Source organism: Balaenoptera musculus, chromosome 7 (genome assembly GCF_009873245.2).
Source record: "Balaenoptera musculus isolate JJ_BM4_2016_0621 chromosome 7, mBalMus1.pri.v3, whole genome shotgun sequence".
In the NCBI taxonomy this organism is placed as follows: Eukaryota; Metazoa; Chordata; class Mammalia; order Artiodactyla; family Balaenopteridae; genus Balaenoptera; species Balaenoptera musculus.
The window spans coordinates 79,682,054-79,700,264 of record NC_045791.1 but is presented as its reverse complement, the minus strand read 5'-3'; the positions used below and the strand labels follow the sequence as shown (position 1 = coordinate 79,700,264).

At 43.6% G+C, this 18,211-nt stretch overlaps 1 protein-coding gene across 1 annotated transcript in view; it reads right to left on the bottom strand.

The window, feature by feature from the left end:
* The window catches only part of KIAA2012 (KIAA2012 ortholog), a 116,026-nt gene extending 106,678 nt beyond the window's left edge, over window positions 1-9,348 (bottom strand). Inside the window, exons 1-2 of the mRNA XM_036858251.1 lie at window positions 9,265-9,348; window positions 7,792-8,076 (exon numbers count right to left, since the gene is read on the bottom strand). Coding sequence (XP_036714146.1) covers window positions 7,792-8,076; window positions 9,265-9,348 — 369 coding nt within the window. The remainder of the gene's footprint in view (window positions 1-7,791; window positions 8,077-9,264) is intronic.
* Between the last annotated feature and the right edge of the window lie 8,863 nt (window positions 9,349-18,211).

Below are 18,211 nucleotides of genomic sequence, written 5' to 3'. Positions count from 1 at the left end.
TGGCGGTTCCTCAAAAAACAAAAAATAGAATTACATATGATACAGCAATTCTACTTCCGGGTATATACTCAAAAGAATTAAAAGCAAGGACATCGACAGGTATTTGTACATCCAGGTTTATAGCAGCATTATTCACAATAGCCAAAACGTGGAAGCAATTTGTGTCCATAGACTGATGAATGAATAAACAAAATGTGGTATATACACGTAGTGAATCATTTTTCAGCTTTAAAAAGAAAGGAAATTCTGATACATGCTGCAATATGAACGAACCTTGAAGACATTATGCTAAATGAAATAAACCAATCACAAAATACTAAAAGGATAACTATGTATTATTTCACTCATATGAGGTACTTACAGTGGTCAAATTCATAGACACAAAAAGTAGAATGATGGAAAATAGGAAATTACTGTTTAATGTGTAGAGAGTTTTAGTTTTGCTAGATAAAAAAGTTTTGGAGATGGATGGTGGTAATGGTTGTATAACAATGTGAATGTACTTACTGCCACTCAACTGTATACTTAAAATGGATTAAAATGGTAAATTTTATGTATATTTTACAACAATAAAAAGTACACATAAAGTTGTTGTGAGGATTAAATGAGATAATAAGTATAAAGTGCTTAGAATGGTGATGGGTACAATAGTATTACTTAAGTGTTAGCCTATTACTTAAGTGTTAGCCGTTATTATAAATATTCTCTATCTAGTGGGTATACAAGGGAACCAATGGATGAAATACATAAAGCCAAGCCTACTGGATCATATATATGGCTTACTTGAACATGTTACCTGACGACCCAGATTGGTTTTAATGAAAATCTGATTTATGTTCTGATTTGTGTAATAAAGGATTTTAAGGGATGTGTTGGAAGACCAAGATCCCTTTAAAAAAAAATACTGTTGGGCTTCCCTGGTGGCGCAGTGGTTGAGAGTCTGCCTGCCAATGCAGGGGACACGGGTTCGAGCCCTGGTCTGGGAAGATCCCACATGCCGCGGAGCAGCTGGGCCCGTGAGCCACAATTGCTGAGCCTGCGCGTCTGGAGCCTGTGCTCCGCGGCAGGAGAGGCCGCGATAGTGAGAGGCCTGCGCACCGCGATGAAGAGTGGCCCCCGCTTGCCACAGCTAGAGAAAGCTCTCGCACAGAAACAAAGACCCAACACAGCCATAAATAAATAAATAAATAAACAAAGTAAACAATGCGTTTTTTTTTTTTTAAAAATTTTATTTATTTATTTATTTATTTATGGCTGTGTTGTGTCTTCGTTTCTGTGTGAGGGCTTTCTCGAGTTGTGGCAAGCGGGGACCACTCTTCATCGCGGTGCGCTAGGCCTCTCACTATTGCGGCCTCTCCTGCTTCGGAGCACAGGCTCCAGACACGCAAGCTCAGCAACTGTGGCTCACGGGCCCAGCCGCTCCGCGGCATGCGGGATCCTCCCAGACCAGGGCTCGAACCCGTGTCCCCTGCATTGGCAGGCAGACTCTCAACCACTGCGCCACCAGGGAAGCCCAACAATGCGTTTAAAAAAAAAAAAATTAAAAAAAAAAAAAACTTAAAGCAGGAGAGATGTTTCTTTTCCCTGGAGCATGTGGAATCTTCAAAATTAGGCCCTCTAGGGACTAAAAGTGGGGCTTTGGACTCAATTGTCCAGGCTCCAATTCTAGCTCCACCACTTAGATGTATAATTTGGGGGAAGTTAATTAATTTCAAACCCCCATTTTTCCTACTACAAAATGGAACTAATGGCGGCACCCAGCTCATTAGCTTGTGCAGATTGGGTGTGGTTATAGAGATTAAATGCCTGGCCTACACCAAGCACTCAACAAGTGTTAGCTATTACTGACAATACCTTTGACCTCATCATTACGGATGGCCCATGATTCTCTCCTGGTCTTTCCTACTTCTAGGTTTATTAAAGGCTGTAAGTACAACTGCTCAGGAGCTGCTCAAATGGAGCGCACTTGGCAGAATGAGTGCAGTCAAGCCACTCTTTCTCCGCTTGCTGCTTTGGTACCTCCTAGAACCTTGCTGACAGCCATCAGAGCACTTCTTAGGGACACCATCAAACCCGTAGCAGGTAATTGATTAGGACTTGCAAAGGGAACTTTGTCTTCCTGATCTTTGGCTGAAAGGATAATTTATTATTCTTCCTATTTTTCTGTATCTTTCTATTTTGTATAATGAGCTGATGTTATGATTAGAGTGGAAAAATAAACTTTATTCAAAAAATATAACTTATCACAATAGTACTTGATGAAATAGTAGTCTGAAAGTGCCTTCATGGGTTGTATATTGACTGAAAACACCAACTAAAGAGTTAAGCACCTTGAGTACTGAGATGTGGGGAGAGATTAGGCCGTATGGAATCAGCGGAACAAGGTTGACAATACTCTTAAATGTAATCACACTTACAAGGGAGATGGCAGACGCAATACAATCTCGGTTGAAACCAGCTACAGTAAACTGAATCCTGTTCATGCTTCAATGGGATAAAGAAATGGGGGGGCTTCCCTGGTGGCGCAGTGGTTGAGAATCAGCCTGCCAATGCAGGGGACACGGGTTCGAGCCCTGGTCTGGGAGGATCCCACATGCCGCGGAGCGGCTGGGCCCGTGAGCCACAATTACTGAGCCTGTGCTCCGCAACAAGAGAGGCCGCGATAGTGAGAGGCCCGCGCACCGCGATGAGGAGTGGCCCCCGCTTGCCGCAACTAGAGAAAGCCCTCACACAGAAACGAAGACCCAACACAACCATAAATAAATAAAATTAAAAAAAATAATACCTAGCATATATATTAAAAAAAAAAAAAAGAAATGGGATGCCCTGTGAACTGAATTTTTAAAACAGATTATTTCTAGTACATTATTTAATCAATGTACCGTGGTGAACATGTAAAAAATATCACCGGATTTGCAAAATTTTAAAAATATAAGAATAAGAAATATGAAAACAATGTGAGAATTGTTTAAAGTTTCCAATGATTTGAGAGGTACTTGAGGTTTCTGCTATGCTTCAAAAGCATCATTATGAGTATCATTTAGATACTACCCCAAATTATGGTTATTTAGATTTCATAGCTATTTGATTTTTAAATATGTGATGGGAAGCTGGACGAATTAGAGGCCTCGGGAAGAATGGTTTTAGTTTTGGGAATGTTTGAACCGTATTTCCTTCTGTTTTAAAAAAAACCAAACAAGCAACACATCTGTGTGTATCTAGAAGTGTAAGAACTCTGACACCTAATCTCTCGATTTAGCGCATTTATCTTTGCTCATTAGGAAGTTGGGCCATCAAGAAAGTTAAAGAGTAGGTGTGTGTTGAGCTATAAAATGAAACCCAGATGGATTGCCACATGCATGTCATTAGATCCATATGTAGAACTGGAGATGGTGTGAGATGCTTTAAAAATTTAATTCACCTTCCTGCGACAGCCTTGATTCTCACAGGTCTGAGTGGATCCTGCGTTGTGTAGGTTTCCTGATTCACAGTTTAGCCAGGAGAGATCCTTCTGTGAGCAGCGCTACTCTATTGGTTACCCATCCTCCCTTTTATTTCCCTCCCCACTTTGGCTCTTTTACTTTGAGTGTGGTGTTTTTAACTCTTGGAGTATACCATTTGGACGAAGAAATACTGATCCCGAGGAACAGATGGTGTGGTTATTGCGGGGCTCAGTTTACAGCACTGTTTCTATTCTGTTTCCCACCTGGCTCTCTAGGGTTAACCTGGCCTTCCCTTTCATTGTCTACCTCCTTCAAAGTCATAGTTTTGTTTTGTTTTTTGGTTTTTTTTTGGATAGGTAAGAAGTGGACTTACTTAGAGAGAAACACTCCATAGACAGAGTGTGGGCCATCTCAGAAGGTGAGAGGCACGGAAATATGGCATGGTTAGTTTTTATGGGCTGGGTAATTTCATAGGCTAATGAGGGGAAGGATTACTCCAACTATCAATATTTTGGGGAAGGGGCGGAGATTTCCAGGATTGGGGCCACCACCCACTTTTTGATCTTTGATGGTCAGCCTCAGAACTGTCATGGCACTGGTGGGTATGTCACTTAGACAAATTTTTTACTTTAAAAATTCCATGACTTAAAGAAAATAATGTTTGGTGAAAGGATATGTATGAATAAAAATATGACTTATAGTCCCACCACCCATGGTTAAATTTTGATGTGTATCCTCCTTCTTGTATAACTAATTTTTAAAAATTGGGATTATATTCGAGAGGTGATGTTTTGTACACTGTCTAGTTTCGAATGCTGGTGTAATTATCTATGTGGCTGTATAAATCTTGAGTGAATTACTTGAACTCTCTGTGCTTTAATTTCCTTACCTTTAAAATGGAATAATAATAGTACCTACCCCTACAATTGATAGAAAGTATATTGAGTTATGCAATGGAAAGCACTTATAACAGTGGCAGGAACATAGTAAATACTCAAAAAACGTTAATGAACTTTGCTATTTTTAATATGAATACTATTTTATAACCTGCTTTTAAAAAATACACTGTATTTTCTCATGTTATTCATGAATAATACATGATTTTATTGCCTGACCCCAAATCCATTGTATGACTGTACTTTATTTAATCACTATCCCATTGTTGGACATTTATTATTTTCAATGTTTTGTATGGTAATAAATAACCCTGTAGTAAACATTCTTGTGTGTAAATCTTTGGCCACATCTCTGATTATTTCCTAAGGCAACTTCCTAAAAGTAGAATGCTAAATCAAAGAGTATTAGCCCTTTTTAGGTTTTTGCCAAAATGCCCTCCAGAAATGTCATGTGAATTTGTACTCCTAATGTATGAGACATCTCATTTCCCCATAGCCTTCCCAGCACTGGATATTATGTTTAAAAGTTTCTTGCCAGGCTATAGTTTTCATAATCAGATGGTGCTCTGTAGTTTCCAAAGCTCTCCTCTTCTGAGGTGTTCACTGTCTTTTTTTTAAATTAATTTATTTATTATTTTTGGCTGTGTTGGGTTTTCGTTGCTGCGCGCGGGCTTTTTCTAGTTGCGGCGAGCGGGGGCTACTCTGTTGCGGTGCACGGGCTTCTCATTGCAGTGGCTTCTCTTGTTGTGGAGCACGGGCTCTAGGCTCGTGGACTTCAGTAGTTGTGGCACGCAGACTCAGTAGTTGTGGCTTGTGGGCTCTAGAGCGCAGGCTCAGTAGTTGTGGCGCATGGGCTTAGCTGCTCTGCGGCATGTGGGATCTTCCCAGACCAGGGCTTGAACCCGTGTCCCCTGCATTGGCAGGCGGATTCTTAACCACTGTGCCACCAGGGAAGCCCGTGTTCATTGTATTTAATTCCAAATCCCTCTTGGGTTTTTTTCCTCCTATTTTAATGTACCATGTCCTCTAATCTTAAATTCCTGCCTTATTACTATTCCAAACTTTTTCTTTCCTTTCTCATGTCCTCACACCATTTCCCTTCTATTCATTTGGAGTGAGACTACAGTGTCCTGTTTGTACAGTTACATGTTGTAAGTCCGGTAGATGGATACCTCAGGAAGACAGACACTTTTTTTTCATGGAGCCCAAGTCTGACTAAAATTGAAGCCATCCCCAAACAGACTCATCTACTTTATAAAGTAATAAGATCACTGTTACCTGGAATATTTAAGCCCTATAGACAAGCATCTGAAAGCTGTGGAGGGTATTCTTGCTCTGGGCAGTAAGTCAGCCTACATATCAGTGTCCAGCCAGGAAAACAGAAACTACTCTAAATATTTAAGCATAGAAGGAATTTAATTCAGGTAATCGGTTACACAAGTGAATAGAGAGCTCAGAAGCCAAAAAGATGTTGAGGCAACACTGAGATTAGTAACATCAGGAAGCCAGTCTGACCCCTAGGCGAAAGGGCAGAGGAAGGAGCTGGCAGGGTCACCTGGAGGAACCTGGAGCTACAGCGGCCCTGCTTGTCTGTTGGGAGCTGGGCCACAGAGGTGATGCGGGTGCTTCTCACCACTACAGGTAGAATGGGAGGGGAGAAATACCCGGGCTTTTTTCTTCTCCCTCTCCAATCTCCTTCCAATGTCTTCCAATGGCAAATTCAATTAGAAGCTGGTTGACACAGATGTTTGTGGAATTATATGCAGCCTGTGGTCAACCCCACTGTGATGCAGAGTAGAGTAAGGTAAGGGTGAGGAGTGGATGTGAGGGCAAACACGCCAAGGCCTGGCACAGAGACTCCTGGAGGCCTTCCAAGTCCACGGACAATAGGGTGAAGTGCAAAGCCTGCTGGCCCTGGAGAGTAGGCAGCCTTGGGTTTGAATCCTGGCTCTGTCATTAACTAGCTCTGAGACCTTGGCCAAGTCACTTAACTCCTCCGAGCCTCATTTTCCTCATCTACAAAAGGGGGCAAGAAAAACCATATCTCACAAGTCATTGTGAAGATTTAATGAAATAATAGCTGTAATATAATACTAAGCATTCAACAACAATTGGTTTCCTTTCATCCAAGAATTTATGATTTTTAATACAAAGGGCAATTGGGCATTTGGTCAAGGTCATTAAGCTTCTTTGTGTTTTGAAAGAGGAAAACGAGCAGAGGAACTTTCCTTTTGGAAACTCTGCCTTGGTGGGGTAGGTGATAAATTGCTCAATAATGATACCGGGGGATGATCTAAAAAACATTGACGGTATCGTGCATGATCGATTCATTCATTTCACAAACATTTATGGGTACTCACTTTTTTCTGGAAACTAAGATTTAGATGTGGTTCCTGCCCTCAAGGAGATGGTAACCGTTGGACAAAGAGATGAACTGCAATGTATGATGGTATGGGAATGCTCACAGAGGAGGGAGCGATGGGATAGCTCTGTCTAGGGAAGTGGGAGAAGCTTCAGTGGGCGATGACATTGGAGTTGTGTTTTGAAGGATGAATAGGAGTTTTCCAGCTGTAGAAGCATGTGCAAAAGTGTAGAGTCACAAAAGGGCATGGGATGTTAGTGGAATGGTGAGCTCTTCACATGGGTGGGGCCTTGAGGGGTCCATAGTCATGGCGGTGGTTAGAACAAGTTGCAGGTACGGCTAGGAATGGAAGAGAAAGCCAGTGCTTGAAGCGCTTGGTACAAGAAGTTAACGACTTTATCCTGTGGGGAATGAGAAGCCAGCAGAGACTTTTAAACTAGGGAGTCACCCACCATCTATAAGCTAGAATTTCACGAAGTGACACATTGTCCCAGCCTCTCTCATGGCCTCAACCATAGGGCTGATGCGTGTCATTATATAAAGCAGGGGCCACGTATACATCTCATAAGACATTAGAGAGTATCAATCAGAAAAATGAGCACAGGGGTTTCCCCTTAATATTAAATTCAGAGTGGAGAAAGTCATTAACTTATCCTGCAGATGCTGAAGGGCTCAAGGTAAATATTTAAAATGTTCTCCTCATTTCCACAAAGCCAAGAGCATCAGAGGTGTGATCGTGATGCTTGTGGCTATGAGACAGAACTTCAAGGATTCTGATGAAACGTGTGCCAGCCCAGATCTGTCTGAATGCTGGAAAGGACTTTGTGTCATTCTAATGGAAAGGAAAACACAAAATGATAATAATATAGCCCTTTATGCTTTTCAGAGCCCTTTCACATAGATTATTTCATTTAAGCCTCATGACAATTGTGTACCGTGAGTACAATCCCATTTTAGAGATGAAGAAATGGACGTCTGAGGGTTTCATACCTTCCTAGGGTCTGCGAAGAGGTTATATCCAAAGCTGCAACTGGATTTCTAGAGACACAGACCGGGGCCTTCCCTGAACCCTGGACAGTGCTCTGCCTACCTGTCTCCTTCCGTACGCCAGGATGGCTTCTTTGAGGTCCTGAAGTGTGCACAGTTCAAGATCCAGCCTCTTCCTGTGGCCTTTGGGGCAGTAGGAGCCTTTTCTCCTCTCTTTGGGGGTCCATGCTGATATGGCTAAGCCTTCCGAGTAGAGGATCAGGGCGCCCTTTCTAGTGCTGAATGTTTTAGGAAGAAGGAGGCTCCACATGTGCTGGTCGGCATTGCCCTCATCCTGCGGTTTGCTGACCAGGATATAATCTTCTGGGGACTTCCAGTTCAAGTAATCCTGCAATGGAAAGAAACCTCCTTGATTGGTCCACAGTGGAAGGCTCTTTTATAGCAAATACTGCTTGGGCAGGTGTTTGACGTGTTTTTAGTGACTGGTTTTCTCTGAATTGCTCACATGGTGTCACAGAATACATTCACGCTTCTTGGCAACTGTTTTTGTTCTCTGCCTCTCCGAGTTAGTAGAACCTAGGTCACGATTCTATTTTACCCTATATAACTTTCAGGAGAGCCATTTATGCCTGGAGGCTTAAATAGGGTAGAGTGTAGCTTCCAGGCCAGTTAAAATTTCCTGGTATGCAAGTAAGTAGTCAGGATTACCAAGGGCAGCAGATAACTTTGAAATTAGACCTGGACCAGCTGGCAGTTTAAATAGGAGAAAACCATTCCAGCCCATCACTTCAGCTGTACACAGGGAGAATTTCTATACATTCTAGATGCTATGTAACATTACCTAATTTGGCTGTTTAAGAGCCTATAAAGTAGTTACATATCTTGTAAGTAAGTAAATGCCATTGGCCACAGAGGTCCTTTGAAAATTTATATGTCTTTTAATACAGTGAAAGTCAAATATCATGACAAACTACAACAACAATGGAAATCTCTGTGTGATCCAAAAATTTTCAAAGTACCCCCAGTGGATTTCTTATTCCTGGCAGGATTCAATGAAATAAAATTCCAGTACAACAAGGGAATTTTGCTACCTCTTTAAAATCTTCTAAAATGAAAAAAAAGTTTGCCTATATTAAATGTGAGTCCTGGGGGTTGAATTCCAGAAGGTTCAAGGAAGCCATTGAATTGGCACGAACATTTCAGCATTTCAACCACAGAGCATGATGTCTAAAAACCAAACAGCCATCAGCTTGCCTAGAACACAGGTGGAAATTCTGGTCTCGTACCAAACCGCCCAAATTCTAGACAATTTGGAATCTCCTCCAGTCTAAAGCAAATGAGGCTGTAAGTCAGTGTGTGAGGGGGGAGGAAGAGGGCCCCAGTGGCAATCTCTGTGTGTCAAGCAAGCTATCTTATTTTCTTGAATTTAAGAAAAGGAGGAGGGACAATATCCCAGTGACCCCCACCACTGGACCAACAAAACAAACCAAAACACACAGGGCTCAGCCCCAAATGAAAAAATAGAACATTCCTCCTCCACCCCCAAAATATGCTTTTATTCAGCTGTAAGACTCACCTCTGGTTCAAAATAGACTTCTAACTTCTGTTTGTTCTGGACCAACTTCCCGTGTCCCCGGCTCAGGAGAGAGAGGGTGAACATATTTTCCCTCTGACCACCCTTCTCAAGGGCAGTTCATCTTGGTTTTGAAGGCTGAAAACTGGTCACACCTCAAGATTTCCTGACCTCAGCAGTGAGCCCAAGAAGACCACAAACACTGGGCCTTTTATTAAATACATTTTCCCCTCATACAGCAGCTTCTTAATAACAACCAGTCACACAGTTTAGACAGTGTGTGTCTTTGTCGGGAGAAAAAATAAACCGCAAACCCAGACTCCTCAAGCCCTGGATTGTCTACTCTCTGGGCAACCTCTCTCTCCCCTTCGCCTGTGCCCTTGTTGTCCCCTGGTCCTGTTGCTCTGTTACCGGCCTTGCGCCTCGGCAGATCTGGGCCATAGAACCATCCTTCTCACTGTGAGCGGAGGTTGTTTCCTGGTTGCTATGGCAGCACAGGGAAGTGAAGTCCCTTAAGCCGGACTAGGCAAGGCAGGGACTGCGGGGAGGGAGGGTCAAATGGACATTGAAGGGACCAGGTTCAGATTTCAAGTCCTGATTTCGGGATTGGGGGGCGGTGGGTATGTTGGGATATTTCTTCTGTTATAGTATTCATCTTGCTTTTAGAGAGCGTCTCCCCCTTCTCCTGATAAGCGAGCCTTTCACTGTCAAGTGATTATTAACAGACTCAGAGGAGTCGTCTAGGTCACCTAAAGCGACCTGTGACGTTTTCCTTGGCTGAGTTCCAGGGTCTCCTCAACTGGACAAGAGTCCTCTTTCTGGTGGTCGCTGCTTTGCAGGAGTGAGTGGGAGAAGCTTCCCAGTGAGTGGACACTGGGAATCTCCAGATTCCTTTGCATACCTGGATCTCACTTGGGCACCTCCCATCTCTAGAGGGAGGGGGTACTTGGGAGATGCGGGTGGGGACATTTTTGTTGTCACAATGACTGTCCACTGTCCTGCATAATGAAGAATAGTCTCACTCCGAATGTCAATGGCATCCTCTTTGAGAACCACTGCTGTGGCCTAGGCTGCTTGGTTCTCCTTGATACTGACACTGTGAGGAGGACAAAACTGAGGGAAGAGGGTCAGGGAACAAAGAGACCTTTTTGCTTATCTAGGACTCTGCTTTGGTCTGGAAAAGCGACCTGCCTTGTCATCTGTCATCAGAGCCTTCAGGGCAGTCCCGTGGGAGTGCCGCCTGCTGACCTGGATGAGGAAGTGCAGCTGGCCCCAGGCCCACTTACCTTTAGATCTCCCTCTGTGGCTGTCACTTTTCTTGGAGGCAGGCTCAAGTCTCATGAGGAAGAAATAGAGGTCATCGTGTATAATTAGATTGGGCTTATCATGGGGAATCAAGTCAGTGAATGCAGAGGTTCAAAACAGAATTTAGTCAAAATCCAAATGGATACCACTTCAACACCCATTAGAATTGCCTATTAAAAAAAAATAAAATAAAAACAAGCACAAAAAGCCCAGAAAATAACAATTGTTGCTGAAGACGTGGAGAAATTGGGATCCTTGTGCACTGTTAGTGGGAATATCAAATGGTGCAACAGCTATGGAAAATAGTGTATGGCAGGAATTCCCTGGCAGTCCAGTGGTTAGGACTCTGAGCTTTCATTGCCAAGGGCCCAGGTTCAATCCCTGGTAGGGGAACTAACATCCCATAAGCTGCGTGGCCCAGCCTAGAACAACAACAACAAGAACAACAAAAACCAGTATGGCAGATCCGCAAAAAATTAAACATAGAATTACCATATGATCCAGCGATTCCACTTTTGGGTATATGACCCCAAAGAAGTGAAAGCAAGGACTCAAACAGATATTTGAGCACCCATGTTTATAGCACCGTTATTCACAATGGCCAAAATGTGGAAAAAATTCAGGTGTCCACATTTTTTTTTTTTTTTTGCCATGCCGCATGGCACGTGGGCTCTTAGTTCCCCAACCAGGGATCCAACCCGAGCCCCCCATAGTGGAAGCACAGAGTCTTAACCACTGGACCTTCAGGGAAGTGCCCAGGTGTCCACTTGACAGATGATAGATGAATGGAAAAACAAAATGTAACAAACATATACAATGGAATATTATTCAGCCTTGAAATGGAAAGAATTTGGATACATGCTACAATATGGATGAACCTTGAAGACATTATGCTGAATGAAATAAGCCAGTCACAAAGGGACAAATATTGATATTGTATGATTCCAATTATATGAGGTACTTTGAGTAGTCGAATTCATAGAGACAGAAAAAGCAGAATGGTGTTTCCCAGGGGATGTGGTAAAAGGGAATGGAAAGTTAGTGTTGAATGGGTACAGAGTTTCAGTTTTGGAAGATGAAAAATTTCTGGAGATCGGTGGTGGTGATAATTGTACAACAATGTAAAAGTACTTAATGCCAATGAATGGTACATTTTAAAATTATTAAAATGATAAATTTTATGTTATGCATATTTTAGATTTTGAGTTAAAATCTAAAAAAAATGTAGAGCAAAGAAAACAAAAACTGAATTTAGTACTTTATAATGTGAAAGCCAATTGATCAGCATAATTGTAGAGTGAACTCCTCACAGCAGATGAGACAAAATTCTACAAAATGCGGGTTCCAAATAGTTTCCCAGGTCTTAAGCTACAGCTGCTCTCTCCCATCCCCTTCTCCATCCCTTCAAAGTGCCAAAAGAACCCTTCAACAGAGCTCTACTGGGAGATTACTATATGTGAGATGTGGTCTCTGCCCTCAAGAAGCTCCCAGCAGGGTGAGAAGACAGGTGCGTGTGAGCCCGTATCTGAAAGATGATGTGACAAGGTGATATGGAGGTGGAAATGAGTAGGTGCCCTAGGAAAGAAGAGGGGGTGGTGGTGGGATGATGCATGGTGGTGGGCCTTGTAGAAGGTCATGAAGATGAGGGATATTAGAGGTGGGCTTTAATGGACAGTAGTGGATGGTGAGGAGGGAAGATGAGAGAGCATATTGCAGGAGGCATGGAAAGGGAAGTCTAAGATCTCTGGGGAAGGGACAACTTCTTTGGTGTAGCCACAGCCTCGGGTCCCATGGACAGAGATGAAGCTGGAGAGACAGGCCAGCTGGCCAAGGCCATGAAGGCCACATGTCCCTGCGAAGGCACCTTGGACTTTATTCTTCAGGCATGGTTTTTAAAATGGGGGGTGATGTGTTTCTACCTGGATTTTAGAAAGATAACTCTGAGAACAGTATAAAGGATGGATAGAACGAGGGATGTTAGCTTATTTCATAAAGGTGAACTTTTAGGACCTTGCATCCCAGGCCAACCTTCCCTTGGGTGGGAATGAATTTGTCAAATAGGCCAGGAATAGTCACTTGCTAAATGGCCTTTGAGAGAGACATAGAAGAGGAAACTCCATACCAACTGCAATGAAATATAAACGTTGCCATTTTGAAAATGCCATTGCTCAGGGAAGAGAAGTAAGGTAGCATAAGAGAAAAGTGACGGAGTGCCTGGGACCGGAATGAGAGCCATTGTTGTCATCCAAGGAATAACTCCAAGTTTCTCCATCGGAAATTCTTCCTCTGAGCTCACCTGGCTTGGAAATGTTAACTCATCTATAAATGGTGAAGTAGGTCCCCAGGAAGTGATCTTTCTGAGTCTAGGTTGAAGGAGCATCTCACCTGGGAACATAGCCAGGTGCCCATCTGGCCCTCCCAATGCTGTATAGCAAGGCTGCTAGGCCCCTCTGGGGTTGCGGTCTGGGAGCATCCAGACCAGAGCCCGAAGTGGGCCTCTCCTAAACTGTCGTGTTTACGTCCATGCTGTTTAATATGGACAATGAACAGATGTACAGATCAATTAATAGACATTTAAAAGCGTTTACTCCATCCCCACAGCAGTTTATGGAAAGTGCATTTAGAAAGCAATCGAAGTTATTGCTATTCTAAAGTGGTAGGGGATCCCAGATGAAAGGCCCTTGTAACTGGAAAGTATTTATAACTCAAGAAGAAACCCTCCACACCCATGTTATATAACACCAACACCATCTCCTGGCATGCCTGACCTGTCAGCCCATGCAGCATGTCTGTTTAAATTACTCTGTAAATTCTGTAGGGTGGAGACCTTGTTTTTACGGTTTGTAAAGCATCACGAATAACCATGGTGCTCTGTAAATAAATAGAAACTGCATGAAACAAAGAAAAGAGATGTTATTCAATGGCCATGTCCCCAGAGCATCCAGGAATTTGTCCCTTGCTCCAAAGTGCTTTGGGGTAAATGGATGCCACGTTGGGGAAGTAGCCTGTGGGATGGTGCCAGGGTCCTCATCTCCCTTTAAAGGGCAGTGTGAGAGTGTGGTCTAGGAATTGTAGTCACCTGCACGGGCAGCCTACAAGAGGAATTGTTGCTGTGGTCCTTGTTAGTCCAGGAGGAAGGACCAGGGCACAGAGAAATTAAATGATTTGCACAAAGCCACGGATGAACCAGAGGCGAAATGAGACCTTGTCCAAATTTGGTCCTAATCCCAGCCTATTGTTCATCCCACTTCTGCAACAGAGCAGCAGCTATTCATAAGTAGCTACATGGGGCTTCCCTGGTGGCGCAGTGGTTGAGAATCTGCCTGCTAATGCGGGGGACACGGGTTCGAGCCCTGGTCTGGGAAGATCCCACATGCCACGGAGCAGCTGGGCCCGTGAGCCACAACTACTGAGCCTGCGCGTCTGGAGCCTGTGCCCCGCAACGGGAGGGGCCGCGATAGTGAAAGGCCCGCGCACCGCGATGAAGAGCGGTCCCCACACCGTGATGAAGAGTGGCCCCCACTTGCCGTAACTAGAGAAAGCCCTCGCACAAACCGAAGACCCAACACAGCCAAAAATAAATAAATAAATAAATAAAGTAGCTATAAAATTAAAAAAAAAAAAATAAGTAGCTACATTACATCATGGCTAATATCCAACCCTCAGGAAGCTGCTGACTGAGGCCATCACAGCGCCCTCTTCCGCCATGAAGCTGGTGACTGGACCCTGGATCTGTGTCCAGCTACTGTGACCACCTCAAAACACTCATATCTCCCCAACCTTGTTTCTCCTCACTTTAGTTTGCAAATCTAGTTGCAGGGGAATCTAGGAAATCACATTTTAAGCTTTCCAGCCTCCTACACTGGAGGGAAGGTGGAATGAAGGTTGGTAGAGCCGTCTGCAGTTATCTGTCATAAGCACCAAAGGTGAGTTGTATGAAAAAGTCCAAACAAAGGATTTTTAAAAATATGGGCTGTGTATATGACAGTCAGCATGGCCTTGCATTATTAAAGCTCTTTCCATTTGCTTGTGTTTTATACTCCCAACTAGACTGTAAGTCCTTGGAAGGAAGGGACCACATCTTATAATTCTTAATACTTCCCATAGCACCCCTTACGTATAGTAACAACTGAATAAATATTTGTTGCTTGCTTTTAACATGTGCAGCGAGATGTGCAATGATCTTGAGCCAGTGTGAGAGATATATGAAAAGAAGAGAATTAGGTCAAAGCCTGTTTCAGTGATTAGTAGTTTGCCTGTAGTACAAAGCTCAGACTCGTAGGTCAGAGTCACTGACCAACGAAAACTTGGTATTTAGAGGCTGAAGGGCACCAAGAGAATCAGTGTGGAAGACACAGAGCTCTCAACTTGTTGGAAGGAGCACAGACTTGCTGAGGATAAGTTCCTTGGCTTGTTCAGAGGCTAGGGTTAATTTCTCATGTAGCCCAGGTCAGGTTTGAAAGAATAAAATGCAAAAGGCAATCAGGAATACTCTAGAATCATAGCAGGGGAGAAAGTGTCAGCGGTGGCTCTGCTCCCTTCCTCTCCTTATGGAAAAATTATGACCACGTGGTCCGCCTAGTTGAGTAGTGAGAGGGCTGGGGATCTATTTACTTTAGATCTTTCTGAAGAGTTTGCTTTGGGAGTCTAAAGTATTTAGTTATGCTTTTGCTCAGGGCTTCATTTTATTAGTAGGAGTGCTCACAGTAATTCCAAGCTTTTAAATTTATGGTGGAGAGATAGTAAGTTTAGAGAAGAAATAAAAATCACACATTCTTCGTTCTTTCGTAACATGGGGGAAATCAATCATTATTTTGGCTAGCGGCTCAGTCACTAGGGGCAAATGTAACAGACCTTCATAGGAATCAACTTGTGAAGGGTGATGAAAGCAGTGGCAATTTCAGTTCTAAGTGGAGAATCTCAGAGCAGATGCCATTCATCAAAAGTACATGGATTCTGATAACTTAGAACCATTGACTATTAGCGTAAGAAGGTAAAATGCTTTACTTATGAGGTTAGTATGGTGGTGGGTAAATTTTTTCTTTTGATTTTTATTAAATATGGGCACAGTGATGCTTATTTAATTAACAAATAAGATGATTTATGTAAGGCACTGAGTGTAGTGCCTGGCCCATAGTATGTACTCAATAAATAGAAAAATATATATATATATGTTTTTTTATTGGCGTATAACTGCTTTACAATGTAGTGCTAGTTTCTGCTGTACCGTGAAGTGAATCAGCTCTATGTATACATATGTCCCCTCCCTCTTGGACCTCCCAATTCGTCCCACCCTCCCCTTCCCCGCTGTGTCCACATGTCTGTTCTCTACGTCTGCGTCTCTATTCCTGCCCTGCAAATAGGTTCATCTGTACCATTTTTCTAGATTCCACATATATGCATTAATATATATTTGTTTTTTTCTTTCTGACTCACGTAACTCTGTATGACAGACATAATTGCATCACACAATTGAGAATACACATGGATTCTCTCCCTGCTATTAGCACACAGTAGTGAAGTTTTGTTGTGCAAAATGATGCTCTGAAAGCCATTTTCTCACACTAGGGAATCTCATGTGTAGTAGACAGTAAGTCGCTGGGTTGTACAACTAGATACTTCTTTGCCATCTGGCTTCCAGTTCACTCTAAACTCTATGATGAGAATGGTTTTTACACTTACTAACTACTACAGAGTAAAAATTGTGAGCTGTCTGCTAATCATTTTAGAGATGTTAAATTTGATAACATGTATCTTTTCAGGGACACTGTATTGCATAACGCAAGGTACACAAATACCTCCCCACTATTTGCCCACATTAGTGAGGTTTTGATGAACAAATCGAAGTCCTCACTCTCAGCCTAGGAGGCGAGCAGCCAGGGAGCTGGAGCTGACAATCTGAGGAAGAGGAAGGGGCATCAGGGAGCCTGGGATCTGGGAGAACTACCCCTCAAGGCCCCCATTGCTAGAGGTCACTTTGAGAACCCAGGAGCCCCTAGCCCACAGGTAGACTGATTGCCAGTTACTCAGCCTTTATAGTTTCCTCTGGGAAAGCGTTCACATCTTCCCGAGAACTGAGTTAAGATGCAAGTCCCTCTGCAGAGATTGAATTAACCATGCTGTGCAGGAAGGGGACCCAGAGTGGATCGATCCCTGGGTTTGGGATTGATGGGGGGAGAAATGAGGGAGAGGAAGAGGTGGGGCAAGACGGAGGATGGTTTCCCTTGGCATGTAGGTCAGAAGGCCCGTCCACAGCGGCTTTGCCCATTTCCCCATTTTCCCAGACAGCCAGCCTGTGCCCATGCTCCTCCAGGCAACGTTCTTAAAATGGGGCAGAGGTTGCTAACCTCAGGCTGGCCCCAGGAAGTTCTGTAAGTATATGTTTAAGGAAGGAGGGGAGCATTTCCTTCGTATCTCGCAGAGCAGACCCATCTGGGGCAGCAGAGTCCCTTCTCAGAGGCCAAAGACCAGATATAACTCTACTCACTAGCGTTATAACAAGTGTGATCAGATATGGGCAGTGCCCTTTGCAGAACCTCATGCTCCTAGCCAGCCCTTGTTCATGCCCACCTCTGATGCCAACCTGCTCTACAGCAGGTGTCCGGGGCCAGTTATTAGTCAAACAAGGAGAACATCTTTGAAAGGGTACATTCCAATGAGATAGGCTGATAGCAGGGGTAGCTTTTCAGATTTTACCATAATCCTCCTCTTGATTCGCTGTCTAGACATAGTTAGGTGCACAAAGGGTTAACAGGTCTCGTAGGACTCGGCTGCCAAGTACACTTAATGCTCAGTCCAGCACTCCCGGCTTGTATTCTTACGCTGCTGGAGTGGCCTGTTCATGGCATCTGGTTCCCTGGCAACAGCTTTCATTGGCTCAATCAAAGCCCTTTCTTCTTAAGAAAGCTCCTACTGAGACGCCCACCACCACCACTAATCACCATCTTAACTCAGGGCTTAGGATGCAGCTGGTATGAAAAATAGCATTTGTGGATGTGAGAAGATAAAGCAATGGACTGGGTTGGATACACCTGCCTTGAGTGATCCTTGTACTGATTTTCTATAGGACCAGTTGGAAATTACCTGTTTTTCCACTGGGACAGAGAGAAAGCCTGGGCCAGAAAGTTTCCCAGAGCTGGCTTTCTTTGTTCTGCAGAAACCCATGAGCCTCTGTGATTCATGACTAGCTGTTTCCTGGGCTGATCTGTGTTATAACTGCGGGCTCTGTGCTCTGACAAGGGGCGTTGCTGAGCTGAGGGAGTTCAGACAACGAAATCCATATTGTGGAAGGCTTGTCCCCAGTCAGCCACAAGCTGGGGGAAGAAGTCTGCCTCCAACAGAACCCGGGGAGTCTGGCGGCTGCTCCACCCGCCCCAAGAAGTCTCAGCAGCTCCAGATTTGCTAAGAATAGCGGGAAAAAGTAGCTCTTCGTGCAGCATTTGGGGGAAAAAAAAGTTGATGTGATTCTCTAATAAAGATGGGCATTTTTAGGGGAATTCTTTAATCTTATGGAGAATCGCTTTGAGTTTTCTTGTTTTGTCTAGGGAATGGATAAAGTGAAAGCAATAAAGTAGAGATGAGGACAAAGACAATCTGTTCTCACTTTTGGTTCACCCATACAGATCCATTTAATTCATTTTATCTT